Source organism: Chiloscyllium plagiosum, unplaced genomic scaffold (genome assembly GCF_037043375.1).
Source record: "Chiloscyllium plagiosum isolate Xiang-an unplaced genomic scaffold, Cpla_swu_hap1 HiC_scaffold_14, whole genome shotgun sequence".
Lineage (NCBI taxonomy): Eukaryota > Metazoa > Chordata > Chondrichthyes > Orectolobiformes > Hemiscylliidae > Chiloscyllium > Chiloscyllium plagiosum.
The window spans coordinates 43,708,875-43,724,383 of NW_028270152.1; the positions used below are offsets into that span (position 1 = coordinate 43,708,875).

Consider the following 15,509-nt stretch of genomic DNA (forward strand, 5'->3'; position numbering starts at 1 on the left):
GCTGTATCTTTGAGATTGGAAAGATGTTGAGCATTAATTGCGGGAGGTAGCAGGAGTCTAACCAGCTATCTGGAGTGTCTCATCTCCTATTTAAAGGAAAGATTCAATTCCACTCAAGACCCCAGGGTTGGAGGTCCTGCTAATCAAATGCTGCTGGCCAATCAAGGGTCAGCAGCTCTCTTGATTAGCAATGCTGCTGGGGAGTATGATGTTGGGAGTGATACCAGGACAATACCTATCTGAGCCATGCTATCATGACGGGATACCAAAAGTGAGTAATGGTGGGATGGAGTGTTCAGGGTGAGGGTTGTGGGCAAGGCGGGTCAGCAGCAATTTAGAGAATGGCTTATAATCAGCCTGTCTCCCTTCTTGATGCTTGGTTTCTCGACCAAGGGCTGAGTGTCTTTGAACTGGGATTCCCCCAGGGTCTGCAAGCATCCCTTCAAATGTATGCTTTTGAGGCTTCCAACATGACAGGTCTCTCACTCACTATTGGGTGAAAACTAGTTGCTGCTGAATAAAATTGCTCCATTAAAAACCTTAATTAGTAATGATATGGGAAGGCTAACCATAGCCCTTGTGGCATCGACTTAATCAGAGTTAAGGCAGGAAGACAATCAAGCTCCCCATCTGTCTCATTAAATTCCCCATCACCAAACTGACAATGGGGACAGTATTAAAATCAGCCGTGTGGGGAATTGTGGAAGCCAAACTACATCCTCCCAACCTATTGACAGGGAAAATGTCTGGTATTGTCCTGATTTCTTCATGTAAACATTTTATCAAAATGAGCCAATGTACAAAGAAATTGTGTTCATCACTCCTAAAGATGAAACAACCTGTCAACTCATCTCAACCCAGTGGGAGAATTAAAGCCTCTGGCAGTAAATTTGACATTTTTATAAAGCTGCAGCGTAGTTAGTTACCTGGCAACCAGAGACAATAGCATTAAGTATTAGTTAGCCAATACATAGTTGAATTTGAAATTTCACCTACATTGTTTATAATTAGTAAATTATTTTATTCTCTAACACCTGTGATTATGTGCACTGCTGTCTCACCAGCTCGGCTTCAGGATTGTTTAGAAACATAGAAAATAGGTGCAGGAAAATAGGTGGCCCTTAGAGCTTGCACCATCATTCAACATTATCATGGCTGATCATACAATTTCAGGATCCTATTCCCACTTTCTCCTCATATCCCTTGACCCCTTGAGCCACAGGGGCCATATCAAGCTCCCTCTTAAATGTTTGTAATGAACTGGCCCCAACAAATTTCTGAGATAGAGTATTCCACAGGTTCAGATTCTTCCTCATCTCAGTCCTGAATGGCTTACCCCTTATTCTTAGACTGTGAACCCTAATTCTGGACTTTCCCAACATCAGGAACATTTTTTCTATATCTAGCCTGTCCAGTCCCATCAAGATTTTATGTGTTTCTATGAGATTCCCCCCTCATTTTAAATTCCAGTGAGTACAAGCCTAGTCAATCCAGTCTTTCTTCATATGTCAGTCCTGCCATCCTGGGAATCAGTCTGGACTCCCTCTCTAGTAAGAATATCCTTCCTCAGCCTAGGAGACCAAAACTGCACTCAACATTGAAAGTGTGGTCTCACCAAAGCCCTGCAAAATTGCACAAGACATTCCTACTCCTAAACTCAAATCTTCTCACTTTGAAGGCCAGCATGCTGTTAGCTTTCCTCATCACCTGCTGCACCTGCATGCCAGCCTTCAGCGACTGTTCCACCATGACATCCAGATCTCATTGCACCTCACCTCTTCCTGAACTGCCACCATTTCGATAATAATCTGCCTTCCTGTTTTTGTGACCAAAATAGATTAATCACATAGCCTACATTATATTGCATTTGCTAAGTATTTGCCCACACTGCCAGCCTGTTCAAGTCACGCTTAGTATCCTTTTCACAGCAGACACTGCCACCCAGCTTAGTGTCATTTGCAGATTTGGAGATATTGCATTCAACTCCTTCATCCAAATCATTATTGTGTATTGTGAACAGCTGGAGTCCTAACACTGAACCCTGCAGCACCACACTCATCACTGCCTACCACTTTGGAAATGACCCAGTTATTTGAACTCTTTGCTTCCTGTCTGCCAACCAGTTCTCTATCCATGCGAATACATTACCTCCGATACCATAAGCTTTAATTTTCCTTATCAATCTCTTATGTGGAACCTTGCTGAAAGCCTTTTGAATGTCTAGAAACACAATATCTACTGATTCACCCTTGTCCACTCTACTGGTCATATCCTTCAAAAATGTTTGAAGATTGATCAAGCATGATTTCCCTTTCGTGGATGCATGCTGACTTGAACCAATTCTGTCACCATTTACCAAATGCTCAGTTACTATATCCTCAGTAATTGACTCCAGCATTTTCCCAATCACCAATGTCAGGCTAACTGGCCTATAATTCCTCACTTTTTTCTCTTTTCATTCTTTTTCAAAAAGTGGGGTTATATTAGCTACCATCCAATTCATTGAAACTCTTCCAGAGTCCACAGAATGCTGGCAAGTGATCACCAATGCCCTTATTTCTCAAGAACTTTCTTGAGTACTCTGGGATATGGAGCATCAGGCCCTGGGGACTCATCAGGTTTTAATCCCATCAATTTCCCCATTTCCTCACTAATGAGATTTCCTTCAGTTCCTCCTTCATGTCTGACCCTTTATCCCTTAGCATTTCCTGAAGATTATTTGTGTACTCCTTAATGAAGATAAATCCAAAGTATTTGTTCAACTCTTTGCCTTTTTTTTGTCCATTTTGAATTCATCTGATTCTAACTGCAAGGGACCTACATGTGGCTTCATTAGTCCTTTTCTCATCACGTATCTATAGAAGCTTTTGCAGTCAGTTATTATGTTTTCCGCAAGCTTACTTTCATATTCTATTTTTCTTTTTCAAATTAAACCCTTTGTCCTCCTCTATTGAATTTTAAATTTCTTCTAGTCCTCAAGTTTGCTGCTTTTTCTGGCCAATTTATATGCCTCTTCTTTGGCTTTAACATTATCCATGATTTCCCTTATTAGCCATGGTTGAACCATGTTCCCTGTTTTATTCTTGCTCCAGATAGGGATGTACAATTGTTAAAGTTCATCCATGTGTTCTTTAAGTGTCTGCCATTGCCTATTCACCATCAATTCTTTAAGTATTCTTGGCCAGTTTATCCTAGCCAATGCATGCCTTATACCATCAAAGTTAGCTTTCCTTAAGTTCAGAACCCTTGTCTCAGATTTACCCGTGTCACTTTTCATCTTAATGAAAAATTCCGCCATATTATGGTCGCTCTTCTCCAAAGAATCTCTCACCACCATGTTGCTAATTAATCTTCTCTGATTGTACAATATCCAGAAGAGAGTAACTCAACCAGTGGACACTAGCATGAATTTTAAAAATAATTATTAGCTTTTCACTGTACTTGTGACTACAGTAATTCAAATCTAATCAAAGGGATCTTGAATATTCATGGACCAAAATTCATAAACTTATCAAAATTACCAATCAGGTTGTTTTGTACAGCACCATATTGTTCAGTTTTATTGGGTCAGCTTTGTGATTGTGTGCTGGCTGATTGCAGCAATGATACAGGAACTCTGGAACTTATTCCATGATGTTTAATATGAAACAACATTAAGAATGGGGTAGCATGGTGGCTCAGTGGTTAGCGCTACTGCCTCACTGCTGATAGGGACCTGGGTTTAATCTAGCCTTGGGTGACAAGTCTGTGTGGAGTTTGCATGTTCTCCCCTTGTCTGCGTGGGTTTCCGCCAGTTGCTCCAGTTTCCTCCCACAGTTCAAAGATGTGCAGGTTAGGTGGTTTAAATATGGTAAACGTGGGGTTGCGGTGACAGGGTGGGGATCTGGGTAGGATGCTCTTCAGAGGGTTGGTGTGAACTTGATGGGCTGATTGGTTTCTTTCCTCATTGTAGAGATTCTATGTAATTTTACAGGTACTAATAAAATACTACAGTGCATTCACCTAAAACTCAGCAACTATATGTACAAATTTTTCAATCTTAAATTATGCTTAAGTTATAACTTTAGAAATGTATTAAAATAATTATTTTAACAAATAATATTGTTGACAAATAGAAGCCTGGGTATGATTAAGTTGACAACTAGGAGTAGAAATAAAAGAAAATTACCAAGGGAATGATGGGAGTGGTCAGGGGAGCTTTTATTAGCAGATGATTGTTAAAGAAAATCACCCTGCCAGAAACAGACACAATGCCTTTTATTACAATGAATACTTGGAAGAAAAAGTTTAAAAGTGCACAGGGAAAGGGACTAAATAGCAGTTCTTTGAAAGAATTGGCACAGAAAGCATGGCTAAATGACCTACATCTGTGCTGTAAAATTTTATGATGCCCATCAAATTTCTGACTCCAGTTGAAATGCTTCAGTTTATCCATTCTCAGTATATTCCATGGGTAATTCTAACATTGTGTTATTAATTGATTCACGGTGCAACCATAATTATTTACCCTATCTGAGAGCTGTATAATTCAAATGAGTCTTCAATAGAATTCTGAGCTCCAGGTGCCAGATGCAGCAACATTGATTGGTTTGTAGAGAATTCATAATAGGAATGCTGGATGAATTTAACAATGCATTATATCAACCATCACAGAATAAGAGTTGCCCAGAAAGGGATTTAAAAACATACGCAGGGAAGGAAGATTCAATGCAAGATTCCCTATTCTTTGACATAAAACTGACATTAGGTTTCGAAGCTTCATGTTGTGATCTGCATTGCCCAAACTGAGCTGAAAGTGTGCTAAATGCCTGGTTGGGTTTGCTAATTTACAGTGATCTTCCTGAAAGCAGAAAATATCTTATACATTATGTATTTGCATTCTGACAAATTGAACTTTGGAACGACTGCATTTGTCATTCTAAAATTTCCCCTCTAATCCGTGGCAACAATAGTCAGGAACGAGGAAGAAGCACCATCTGTTTAGGTGTTTTCTATTGCCAGTGAGCGATTATTGTTACCTCTGCTTGTAGTGGTTGCTGGAACTAATCAGGAACATTTTTGCAAGTTCTTTTTGGAAGCTGCAGGACAATATCTGGTAAAAGGCTTGAACACAAATCCTGTGGCAATACAGGGTGCAGCTTGGAAAACTGCTGGGTGGGGAATGTGTTTGAGAAAGACCAGCCATTCAGTGGGCTGAAACTTGCAGCTCCTGGAGAAAGAGGGAGAAGAAAAAAAATGCAGAAGACTTGTGCTGTGCCAGTGCGCAGAAACTGAATACCTTGTCCCTTGTTAACTATGGAATGGTTCTAGTGATGACTTCATTTCACCACACAGTCTGAGCAGAGTTGGCAGCCTTGGGCCAGCACCAACTGCTTTCAGTTCACACATTTCATTGTCTATGTCTGAGGGCAAGTATGACCCTGAATTTTTATGCAATTTTCCAAGTTGCAGATATCATGAACAGCATTAGTAAATTTGTATCCATTGCTGCATCAATCAAGAAAGATGTTAAAAAAATTCCTTTCCTTAATAGCAAAGCAGCAAAGTAGGAGCACTGTGATCTCGTTTTTCCCCCAGATGTAATGCATAATTGATAGCGCTCTCACAACCTTGTCTATGCCACACTAAATCCCTGAGCAGAAATGGTTTCTGCTTATTCATTGTGCAGCTAATGTAGTATGTGAGTCGATGTCTGATTTCATAACAGTGTTCATGATACCTTGATTTCATGCTTGTGCTCAATTCCCAACCCAAACCTCATCCCCACCTGTCTTCTCCAACTAGACTATTGAGTGTCAAGTTAAGTGCCAGGGTGCAAGGCTCATGATACCTGGGAGAAGCCTGAACAGACAAGGAAAGCACAATCAGCTGCACTGTAACCACCAAAGTTCCGACTAGCAAGCCATTGGCATCCTGAAATGGAATTTCTTCTTTTGAATCACTTGAAGAGATCCTCCAAAATATCCCTGAGAGAGTCCAGATTTGCTATAGTTTTTATTACATACTGCAGTATCAACCATCAAATGAAGGCAACTCTGAGAGTCATCTGGGCTTTGTTGCCATTGGCCATTGGTTTATTTGTCTTGGATCCTCTATCCAGTCAGCTGTAAGCAGTACCTCCTTATTTCTGGTGACATCCTCCACAAGAACTTCCAAAAAGGTGTCAAAAACTTGTAGAACCCTTGTAGTGTTCCACTGCCTGTATTTTTAATTCGCTCGTGGGATGTGGGTATCACTGGCTAGGCCAGCATTTGTTGCCCGCCTTCAGAAGGTGGTGGTGATGAACTGCCTTCTTGAACTATTGCAGTCCATGTGCTATAAGTTAACTCACGATGCCCTTAGGGAATTCCAGAATTCTGGCCCAGTGACAGTAAGGGAACAGCAATATATGTCTATGTCATGATGGTGAGTAGCTTGGAGGGAAACCTGTAGATGGTAGTGTTGTCTGCAGCCCTTGTCCTTGTAGATCCAGCTGGTTGTGGGCTTAGAAGATGCTAACTAAGCATCTTTGGCAAATTTCTGCAATACATCTTACAGACAGTACACACTGCTGCTCTGAGCGCTTTGCAGTACTGAATCAAATTTAGTTAAAAGTGCATTTCCCTTTAAGAGACTTAGGTTGCCTGTTAACACTGACATCCCATTAATCATAATGAGACTCCTGCATAAGTTTGTCTTATGTCTGTTACTGATGTCATTATCATAGCATAGTTGTTCTATTCACTTTGTGTCTGTCTTTGTCATAAGTTGAGTTGCTGTGCACCCAAGTGCTCGGATGAAGTGACCTTTACTAACTGTAGGCAGGCAATACATTTGGTATTAATTTCTGTACGGATTTTCCTAATCAGCTACGTCCCTTGGTAGAGTCATCCTTGGAGAATCATCATAAAGGCAATTTTCTCCATTTCTCCTGGACATCTTCAGATATTCTGGTGAATATTCATGACAATTTCTCCATAAATTCAATGCCCTTGTGCTCAGTATGTTAAGAAGAAAACTCTTTCACTCCTCTCCAGTAGCTTAGGTTTTATGATTTTGTTCCTGTTCCATCATGAATTCAAAGTTCAAGTTGTAGTTACATGATATAACTGACATGAAATTCTACAGCAGCTGAGTTCTTATTGTATTGGTTTTAATGGGTGAAAATTATTTGCCAATAAGCTTAATATTTCATCTTATTTATTTTGTGAATTTCAGCTCTTTAAATTTGAATTGGTTGTGTAGATTCTCGTCAATTTTGTAGATAAGTACAAGTATAAACTAACTATAGGAATCAAGCTTACAGTATGTGAATGATAATGTTGAAGATATCTTATTGTACTTAATTGTTCTCAAATGAAACATTATTTGCATATTCATATGCCATGCATACAAACCAAAAATGTTAGAATTTTTGATTATATTTCATCATTATATGAATTCACTCAACACCATGAAGCAAGACAAAGCAACCCAATTGATTGGCATTCCACGCACCATCTGAAATATTCACTACCTCCACAACTGGTATAATGCAGTGAGTACTGTCTATAAAATGCACTGCAGCAGCCCGTCATCACTTCCTTTACAGCATCACCTAATCCTGCAACCTCTGCCTCTGAGGAAGAAAAGTTATGAAAGACACTTGGGAACTCTGCAAGTTCCCCTCCAAATCAGATATTATATCAACTTAGAACTACATTGCTATTCCTGTACTGATAACAAAAATGCTGCAGATCACAGCGGGTCAGGGACCATCCATGGAGAGAAAGCAAGATAACGTTTCAAGTCTAGATTAATTCTTATCTAGACTCGAAAACATTAGTTAGCTTTCTCTCCATGAATGCTGCCTGACCCGCTGTGACCTCCAGCATGTTTTGTTTTCAGTACAGGTACTGGCAGTAATTTGGTCCTGCATTGCTATTCCTGTTTTGTTCCTGGGTCAAAATCTTGCAATTTTCCACCTTAATAATAATGGAGAAGTAACTTTGACAGATAGGTTACAGTGGTGCAAGAAGGTAGCTCACCACGATCTTTTCAAAAGCAATGAGGACTGTTCTATCCCAGAAAGCACATTGGTGAAGAGCAGTATTGGATCCAATCTTTATTCAGTCTTCTATTTATTTAGAATTAAACATTATAAGCAACACCTCCAAATTCAACCATATGTGTTGGTGTTTTTTTTTAATATGTGCTGTTTGAAATTCCACTTCATGTTCTCTGCTTGCACATAGTGAAATGAAACTGAAATCCGATTTACAAAGGGTGGGTATGAAATACTGACCTTGTCTGTGATGCCCACATCAAATGAAAGAGTTGAAAAAAGATATGCTATAATGGAGGTGACTACAATTTCATTTTTTTGCCATATAAAGGCTAAATTTAGAATTAAAATTACTTATTCTGTCTTCATAGTTGTATTTTCATACTGGGCGGCACAGTGGCTCAGTGGTTAGCCACAACACCAGTATCCTGAGTTTAATACCAGCCTCGGGTGACTGTGTGGAACTTGCACATTCTTTCCGTGTCTGTGTGAGTTTCCTCTGGGTGCTCCGGTTTCCTCCCACAGTCCCAAGATGTGCAGGTTAGGTGAATTGACATGCTAAATTGCCCACAGTGTTCAAGGATGTGTAGATCAGGTGCATTAGTTAGAGGAAACGTAGTGTATTAGGGTAGGGGAATGGGTCTGGGTGGGTTACTCTGCGGAGGATCGGTGTGGACTCATTGGGTCAAATGGCCTGTTTCCACACTAAAAGGATTCTATGATTCAAAGGCATTGCTCCCAAGAAATCCAATTTCCTTTAGAAAAACTAGTTTAATATTTAATAAATATTTAAGTTTTTTATTTTGCCTTTAGTACAAGCTTGTAATCTTTCACCGAGGTCTAATATTGAGGGTATTCAACCAAAGCCAGCCTGGTATAATAGGAGAAATAGTAAGTAGTCCAAAGTAGAACAATTAACAACTCAAACATTTTGGTAAGACAAACCAGGGCACGACTTATACATTTAATAGTAGAGCACTGAGAAATTAAACAGAGAGACCTAGGGATTCAGGTATATAGTTTCTTGAAAGTGGTGTTACAGGAGACAGGATGGTCAGAGCATTGGGTATAGGAGCTGGGACGTCATGCTGCCACTGTTTAGAACATTGGTGAGACCACTTTTGGAGCATTATGTACAGTACTAGTCACACATAGGAAGGATATTATTAAATTGGAAAGGGTACAGAAAATATTTGCAAGAATGTAACTAGGTTTGAGTTATAAGGAGAAGCTGGGTAGGCTGGGACTTATTTCCCTGAAGCATAGAAGGTTGAGGGGTGACCTTATAGAGGTTTATAAAATCATGAGGGGTATAGGTAAGAGAACAGTAAAGATCTTTTTCCCAGAGTAGGGAAATTCAAAACTAGAGGGTGCAGGTTTAAGGTGAGAGAGGAAAGATTTAAAAGGAACCCGAGGGGCAACTTTTTCAAACAGGTACAGTGACAATATTTAAAAGACATCTGGATAGGTACATAAATTGGAAAGGTTTACATGGATATGGGCCAGTCGCGGGCAAATGGGACTCGTTTCATTTGGGAAATCAGGTCAGCATGGACGTGTTAGACTGAAGGGTCTGTTTCTGTGCTTTATACACGATCAAGTTAGAATTTGCTTGATGAGATCTTGAACAAAAGGGTCTCATCCAAAACTTTAGCAAAAACAAAAAGTGCTGAACTGATTTTCTCTATCGCTTCCTGTTTTTGTTTCGGATTTCCAGCATTCAGTTTTTTGTTTTATTTTATCACTTCAACTTTATTTTCAATCTTATGTATGTATTCCAGCAATTTCTATTTTTATTTTCAATTCCAGAATCTTCAAAGTTTGTGCGAAGATTTGTAGCTCGGGTGCTCGTTGCTGTGGTTCTGTTCGCCAAGCTGGAAGTTTTTGTTGCAAACGTTTCGTCCCCTGGCTAGGCGACATCATCAGTGCTTGGGAGCCTCCTGCGAAGCGCTTCTTTGATGTTTCCTCCGGTGTTTATAGTGGTCTGTCCCTGCCGCTTCCGGTTGTCAGTTTCAGCTGTCCGCTGTAGTGGTTGGTATATTGGGTCCAGGTCGATGTGTTTGTTGATGGAGTTTGTGGATGAATGCCATACCTTTAGGAATTCCCTGGCTGTTCTCTGTCTGGCTTGCCCTATGATAGTACTGTTGTCCCAGTCAAATTCATGTTGCTTGTTGTCTGCGTGTGTGGCTACTAAGGATAGCTGGTCGTGTCGTTTCGTGGCTAGTTGATGTTCATGTATGCGGATTGTTAGCTGTCTTCCTGTTTGTCCTATATAGTGTTTAGTACAGTCCTTGCATGGTATTTTGTACACTACATTCGTCTTGCTCATGTTGGGTATCGGGTCCTTCGTTCTGGTGAGTTGTTGTCTGAGCGTGGCTGTTGGTTTGTGTGCCGTTATGAGTCCTAGGGGTCGCAGTAGTCTGGCAGTCAGTTCCGAGATGCTCCTGATGTATGGTGGTGTGGCTAGTCCTTTTGGTTGTGGTATGTCCTCGTTCCGTGGTCTTTCTCTTAGGCATCTGCTGATGAAGTTGCGCGGGTATCCGTTTTTGGCGAATACCTTGTATAGGTGTTCCTCTTCTTCTTTTTGCAGTCCTGGTGTACTGCAGTGTGTTGTGGCCCTTTTGAATAGTGTCCTGATGCAGCTTCGTTTGTGTGTGTTGGGGTGGTTACTTTCATAGTTTAGGACTTGGTCTGTGTGTGTGGCTTTCCTGTATACCCTTGTAGTGAATTCTCCGTCTGGTGTTCTCTGTATCATCACGTCTAGGAATGGGAGTTGGCTATCCTTTTCTTCTTCTCTCGTGAATCGGATTCCTGTGAGTGTGGCGTTGATGATCCGGTGTGTTTTTTCTATTTCCGTGTTTTTAATGATTACAAACGTGTCATCGACATATCTGACCCAGAGTTTGGGTTGAATTTGTGGTAGGACTGTTTGTTCTAACCTTTGCATAACTGTCTCTGCTATGAGTCCTGAGATTGGTGATCCCATGGGTGTTCCGTTGATTTGTTCGTATATCTGGTTGTTGAATGTGAAGTGTGTGGTGAGGCACAAGTCCAGTAGTTTAAGTATGCCGTCTTTGTTGATAGGTTCAGCGTCCTGTTTTCTGTTCTGTATGTCCAGTAGGTTGGCTATTGTTTCTCTGGCTAGGGTTTTGTCAATCGAAGTGAACAGTGCCGTCACGTCGAATGATATCATGGTTTCTTCTTTGTCTATGTGTGTATTTCTGATGATGTCCAAGAATTCCTGTGTTGATTGTATAGAGTGTTTGGATCCGCTGACCAGGTGTTTCAGTTTCTGTTGTAGTTCTTTGGCCAGTTTGTATGATGGTGTCCTGGTAGTGATACTATGGGTCTGTGTGGGATGTCTGGTTTGTGTACTTTAGGTAATCCATAGAATCTGGGGGTGTTGTTGCTTTCCGGTTTCATTCTTTGTAGGTCAGCTCTGGTTATCTGTCCGTTTTTTTGTAGATTCCTTAGTGTGTTATTTATCCTATTGGTGAGCAATAGCCAACCTACTGGACATACAGAACAGAAAACAGGACGCTGAACCTATCAACAAAGACGGCATACTTAAACTACTGGACTTGTGCCTCACCACACACTTCACATTCAACAACCAGATATACGAACAAATCAACGGAACACCCATGGGATCACCAATCTCGGGACTCATAGCAGAGGCAGTTATGCAAAGGTTAGAACAAACAGTCCTACCACAAATTCAACCCAAACTCTGGGTCAGATATGTCGATGACACGTTTGTAATCATTAAAAACACGGAAATAGAAAAAACACACCGGATCATCAACGCCACACTCACAGGAATCCGATTCACGAGAGAAGAAGAAAAGGATAGCCAACTCCCATTCCTAGACGTGATGATACAGAGAACACCAGACGGAGAATTCACTACAAGGGTATACAGGAAAGCCACACACACAGACCAAGTCCTAAACTATGAAAGTAACCACTCCAACACACACAAACGAAGCTGCATCAGGAGACTATTCAAAAGGGCCACAACACACTGCAGTACACCAGGACTGCAAAAAGAAGAAGAGGAACACCTATACAAGGTATTCGCCAAAAACGGATACCCGCGCAACTTCATCAGCAGATGCCTAAGAGAAAGACCACGGAACGAGGACATACCACAACCAAAAGGACTAGCCACACTACCATACATCAGGAGCATCTCGGAACTGACTGCCAGACTACTGCGACCCCTAGGACTCATAACGGCACACAAACCAACAGCCACGCTCAGACAACAACTCACCAGAACGAAGGACCCGATACCCAACATGAGCAAGACGAATGTAGTGTACAAAATACCATGCAAGGACTGCATTAAACACTATATAGGACAAACAGGAAGACAGCTAACAATCCGCATACATGAACATCAACTATCCACGAAACGACATGACCAGCTATCCTTAGTAGCCACACACGCAGACAACAAGCAACATGAATTTGACTGGGACAACAGTACTATCATAGGGCAAGCCAGACAGAGAACAGCCAGGGAATTCTTAGAGGCATGGCATTCATCCACAAACTCCATCAACAAACACATCGACCTGGACCCAATATACCAACCACTGCAGCGGACAGCTGAAACTGACAACCGGAAGCGGCAGGGACAGACCACTATAAACACCGGAGGAAGCATCAAAGAAGCGCTTCGCAGGAGGCTCCCAAGCACTGATGATGTCGCCTAGCCAGGGGACGAAACGTTTGCAACAAAAACTTCCAGCTCAGCGAACAGAACCACAACAATTCCAGAATCTTTTTTAATGAAGTTTGCATAATACTACTAATCAGTCAGAGAAAATGCATAACAATCTATTTTATTTTCTTAACTACTCAAATGCTAATAAAAATAATTAGATGCCTTAATTTGAAGTAATTAACATTGAGAGAGACTCTAGTACAAAACAGCATGTTCAAATCTGTCAGTGATTGCTGTTCCTCAGTTTAATTTGTATTGTTAGTTTTTCCTGTTTCTAGTGGTCTAAGCTCACACTCCCACACAAGTACAGGGCAACCTCAATTATCCGAACATCAGTTATCCAAATTTTGGATTATCCAACTAAGATCTCAAGGTCCCGTAAAAACGGCATTAGGCAACTCAGCATTCAGTTGTCAGTTAAACGGCATTATGGCGTGCATTGTCAGATAACCAGCACTCATAAATTACCACTTGTTTGCAATCAGATCAATTATCTGAACGATCAGTTGTCCGAACAAAATACCCACTGCCCTTCTTGGGTGGATAATAGGGGTTTTCCTGTACTCACAAGACTTTGATGTTTCAAATACCAGCTGGGAAAATTACTTTAACCTTCGCATAATGTCAAATTGCAAATTTTGCCTCAAATTCCACATGATAGTATTTCAGCATGCATGTTCTACAAACAAGCATTTGATTTTTTTTTAAACATTTGACAAAGTGTTTGCTTTTCTCCCCCTTGTAATCTTTCCTTGGCTTGCTTTTATAGCTGAAACGATCGAACAGATGCTTTATTTTACAAGGATATGAATTAAAGCAGAAGATTGTATTAAACTGCACAGTCTTTTTTTTGCTTTGTGCGGTATCCTTCCTACGTCCAGTCACTTAGGTCCATGTTCTGTTTAACCTGTTTCACATTTATTCATATTAATATAAATTTAAATTTCTGCTTTTAAGATCAGACCATCTTGCTGAGTTATTTGGAGTATGCAAAAAAAAGTTTGTTTCGATGCCAAGGGCACAAAGCTAATGTTGGGTCTTTTACCTCGTATTGAGCTCAGGTGTGTTTTTCATCTCAATACATTAAATAAATAATTAAAACTCTCTATTCCCACCCAAACACACTCATTGAAATGTAATCCCAGAGCAGTTCTGGTTTGCCAAATGTGTTGCATTTTGATTAGTTTTCATCAAAGCTGATTTATGTATATTAGTTAAGTCTGAAGCATTTTTGAGATTTACAGACATGTAACACCAGTTCAGCTTTTGCATGAAAAGCTATTAATTGGACCAAACTCATGAATCTCTTCTGTAATTGTGTTAGTTACCTAGCAACATCTTTATTTGTTCTTCCCTGCAGATGATATGGAGGCCATTCCAGTCAAGCAGTTTGTAAAGCACATAAATGAACTGTATACCAATAACCAACATGGATTCTCTGAGGAATTTGAGGTAAGTTGGTGTTGTATTAGTTCCTAATATTTTTAAGAACAGGTTCCATGTTCACATTTTGTGGTGGTTTTCTTTTGGGTAAATTGGAGATTGGTAACTATACTATGCTTTTTTATAGTGTAATGTCATTTAAGCAAAATTGTACAATGGAAGCAAATGGCTGAAATAACAAAAAGAGTTCCATACTTTCCTTTTTAATCTATTTCACAGTTATAATAATTTATAGCTTTCTGTTTCACCTCTTGTAGTGTGTTATTTTCCCACAGTAATTTATGGGAATAATAAAACAATGTTTATTTCTTTTGAAGTTCCATAGTTTCATTTAACAGTTAAAAATATATGGAGATTACTGGAACCCAATCCTGGATCATACCATGTATGAAGACAAAGTATACTGGATGGAGTACAATACTAGGAAGTTTTAGATTTTTTAAAATGGGGAACTATATTTCAGATTGGTTCAAAGGCACTTTAGTGTTCCTTGCTGTCAACTGTCTATGACTGCACAGTTTTTGCATTTCCTGGTTTAGGGCTGGAAAATACTGCACTGGTTTAAGCACAGCATATGTCTGCATCTTGGAGCACTCTCATGAAGAACTGTTGCTGAAATTTGGATTGGAGTGCTGCTTGTTCTCCTGCATGTCATCCCTTTCAAGATTCAGAGAGCCTCATGATATCCACTTCCTGCATTCTTCGATGTGATCTCTTCCAGCTGCTGTGCTTCATTGACTGTTTGTGTATCTTGCTGAAAAAAACCCATATTTTAATCTTTTTTAATCTTCTTTAGTCTTGATTTTAAACTCCCAAGATGATACAAATCTTTCCTTTGGAAAAGCAGGACAATTTCAGACCTGGGTTGGCCCATAAGACTGCTCTTGGTGAAGTGACAAGAAAGCATAATTCAAAAAATTGACCTCTTCCCATAGACTGGATTATTTTATCTTCTTTCCATCACTACAGCTGAATTAGATGAGCCAGACCAAGCTCCCTGTTGGGTGCTGTCACTTTTAAATAAAGTGGTTAGACACTTTCTGATTTTTCTTTCTACATTTACTTAGCATATGCCCATTTTCTGGTACACAGTGCTGACAGTGCTGTCAGGGATTCCCCCGTCTCTGTTGAGCACCATTAATGTTGACATACAATTCAAATATGCTTTTTATTCTTTGTCATTAATTTTATACCATTAAGTGCATTTAAGTAAATACAAAATTGCAACATTTATTCTCTTTGCTAATAGTATTAGAAGGTTGGAATTTAAAACTTCGAAGGTCCTGTAAATGGGGACTTCTTGAGAAGTGC

General features: G+C 40.1%; 1 protein-coding gene across 3 annotated transcripts in view; it reads left to right on the forward strand.

Moving 5' to 3' along the window:
- ca16b (carbonic anhydrase XVI b) overlaps positions 1–15,509 on the forward strand; it is a 720,903-nt gene that overhangs the window by 647,855 nt on the left and 57,539 nt on the right. For all 3 annotated transcript variants that reach the window (XM_087994366.1, XM_087994367.1, XM_087994368.1), the window contains one exon: positions 14,116–14,207. In XM_087994366.1, coding sequence (XP_087850492.1) covers positions 14,116–14,207 — 92 coding nt within the window. The remainder of the gene's footprint in view (positions 1–14,115; positions 14,208–15,509) is intronic.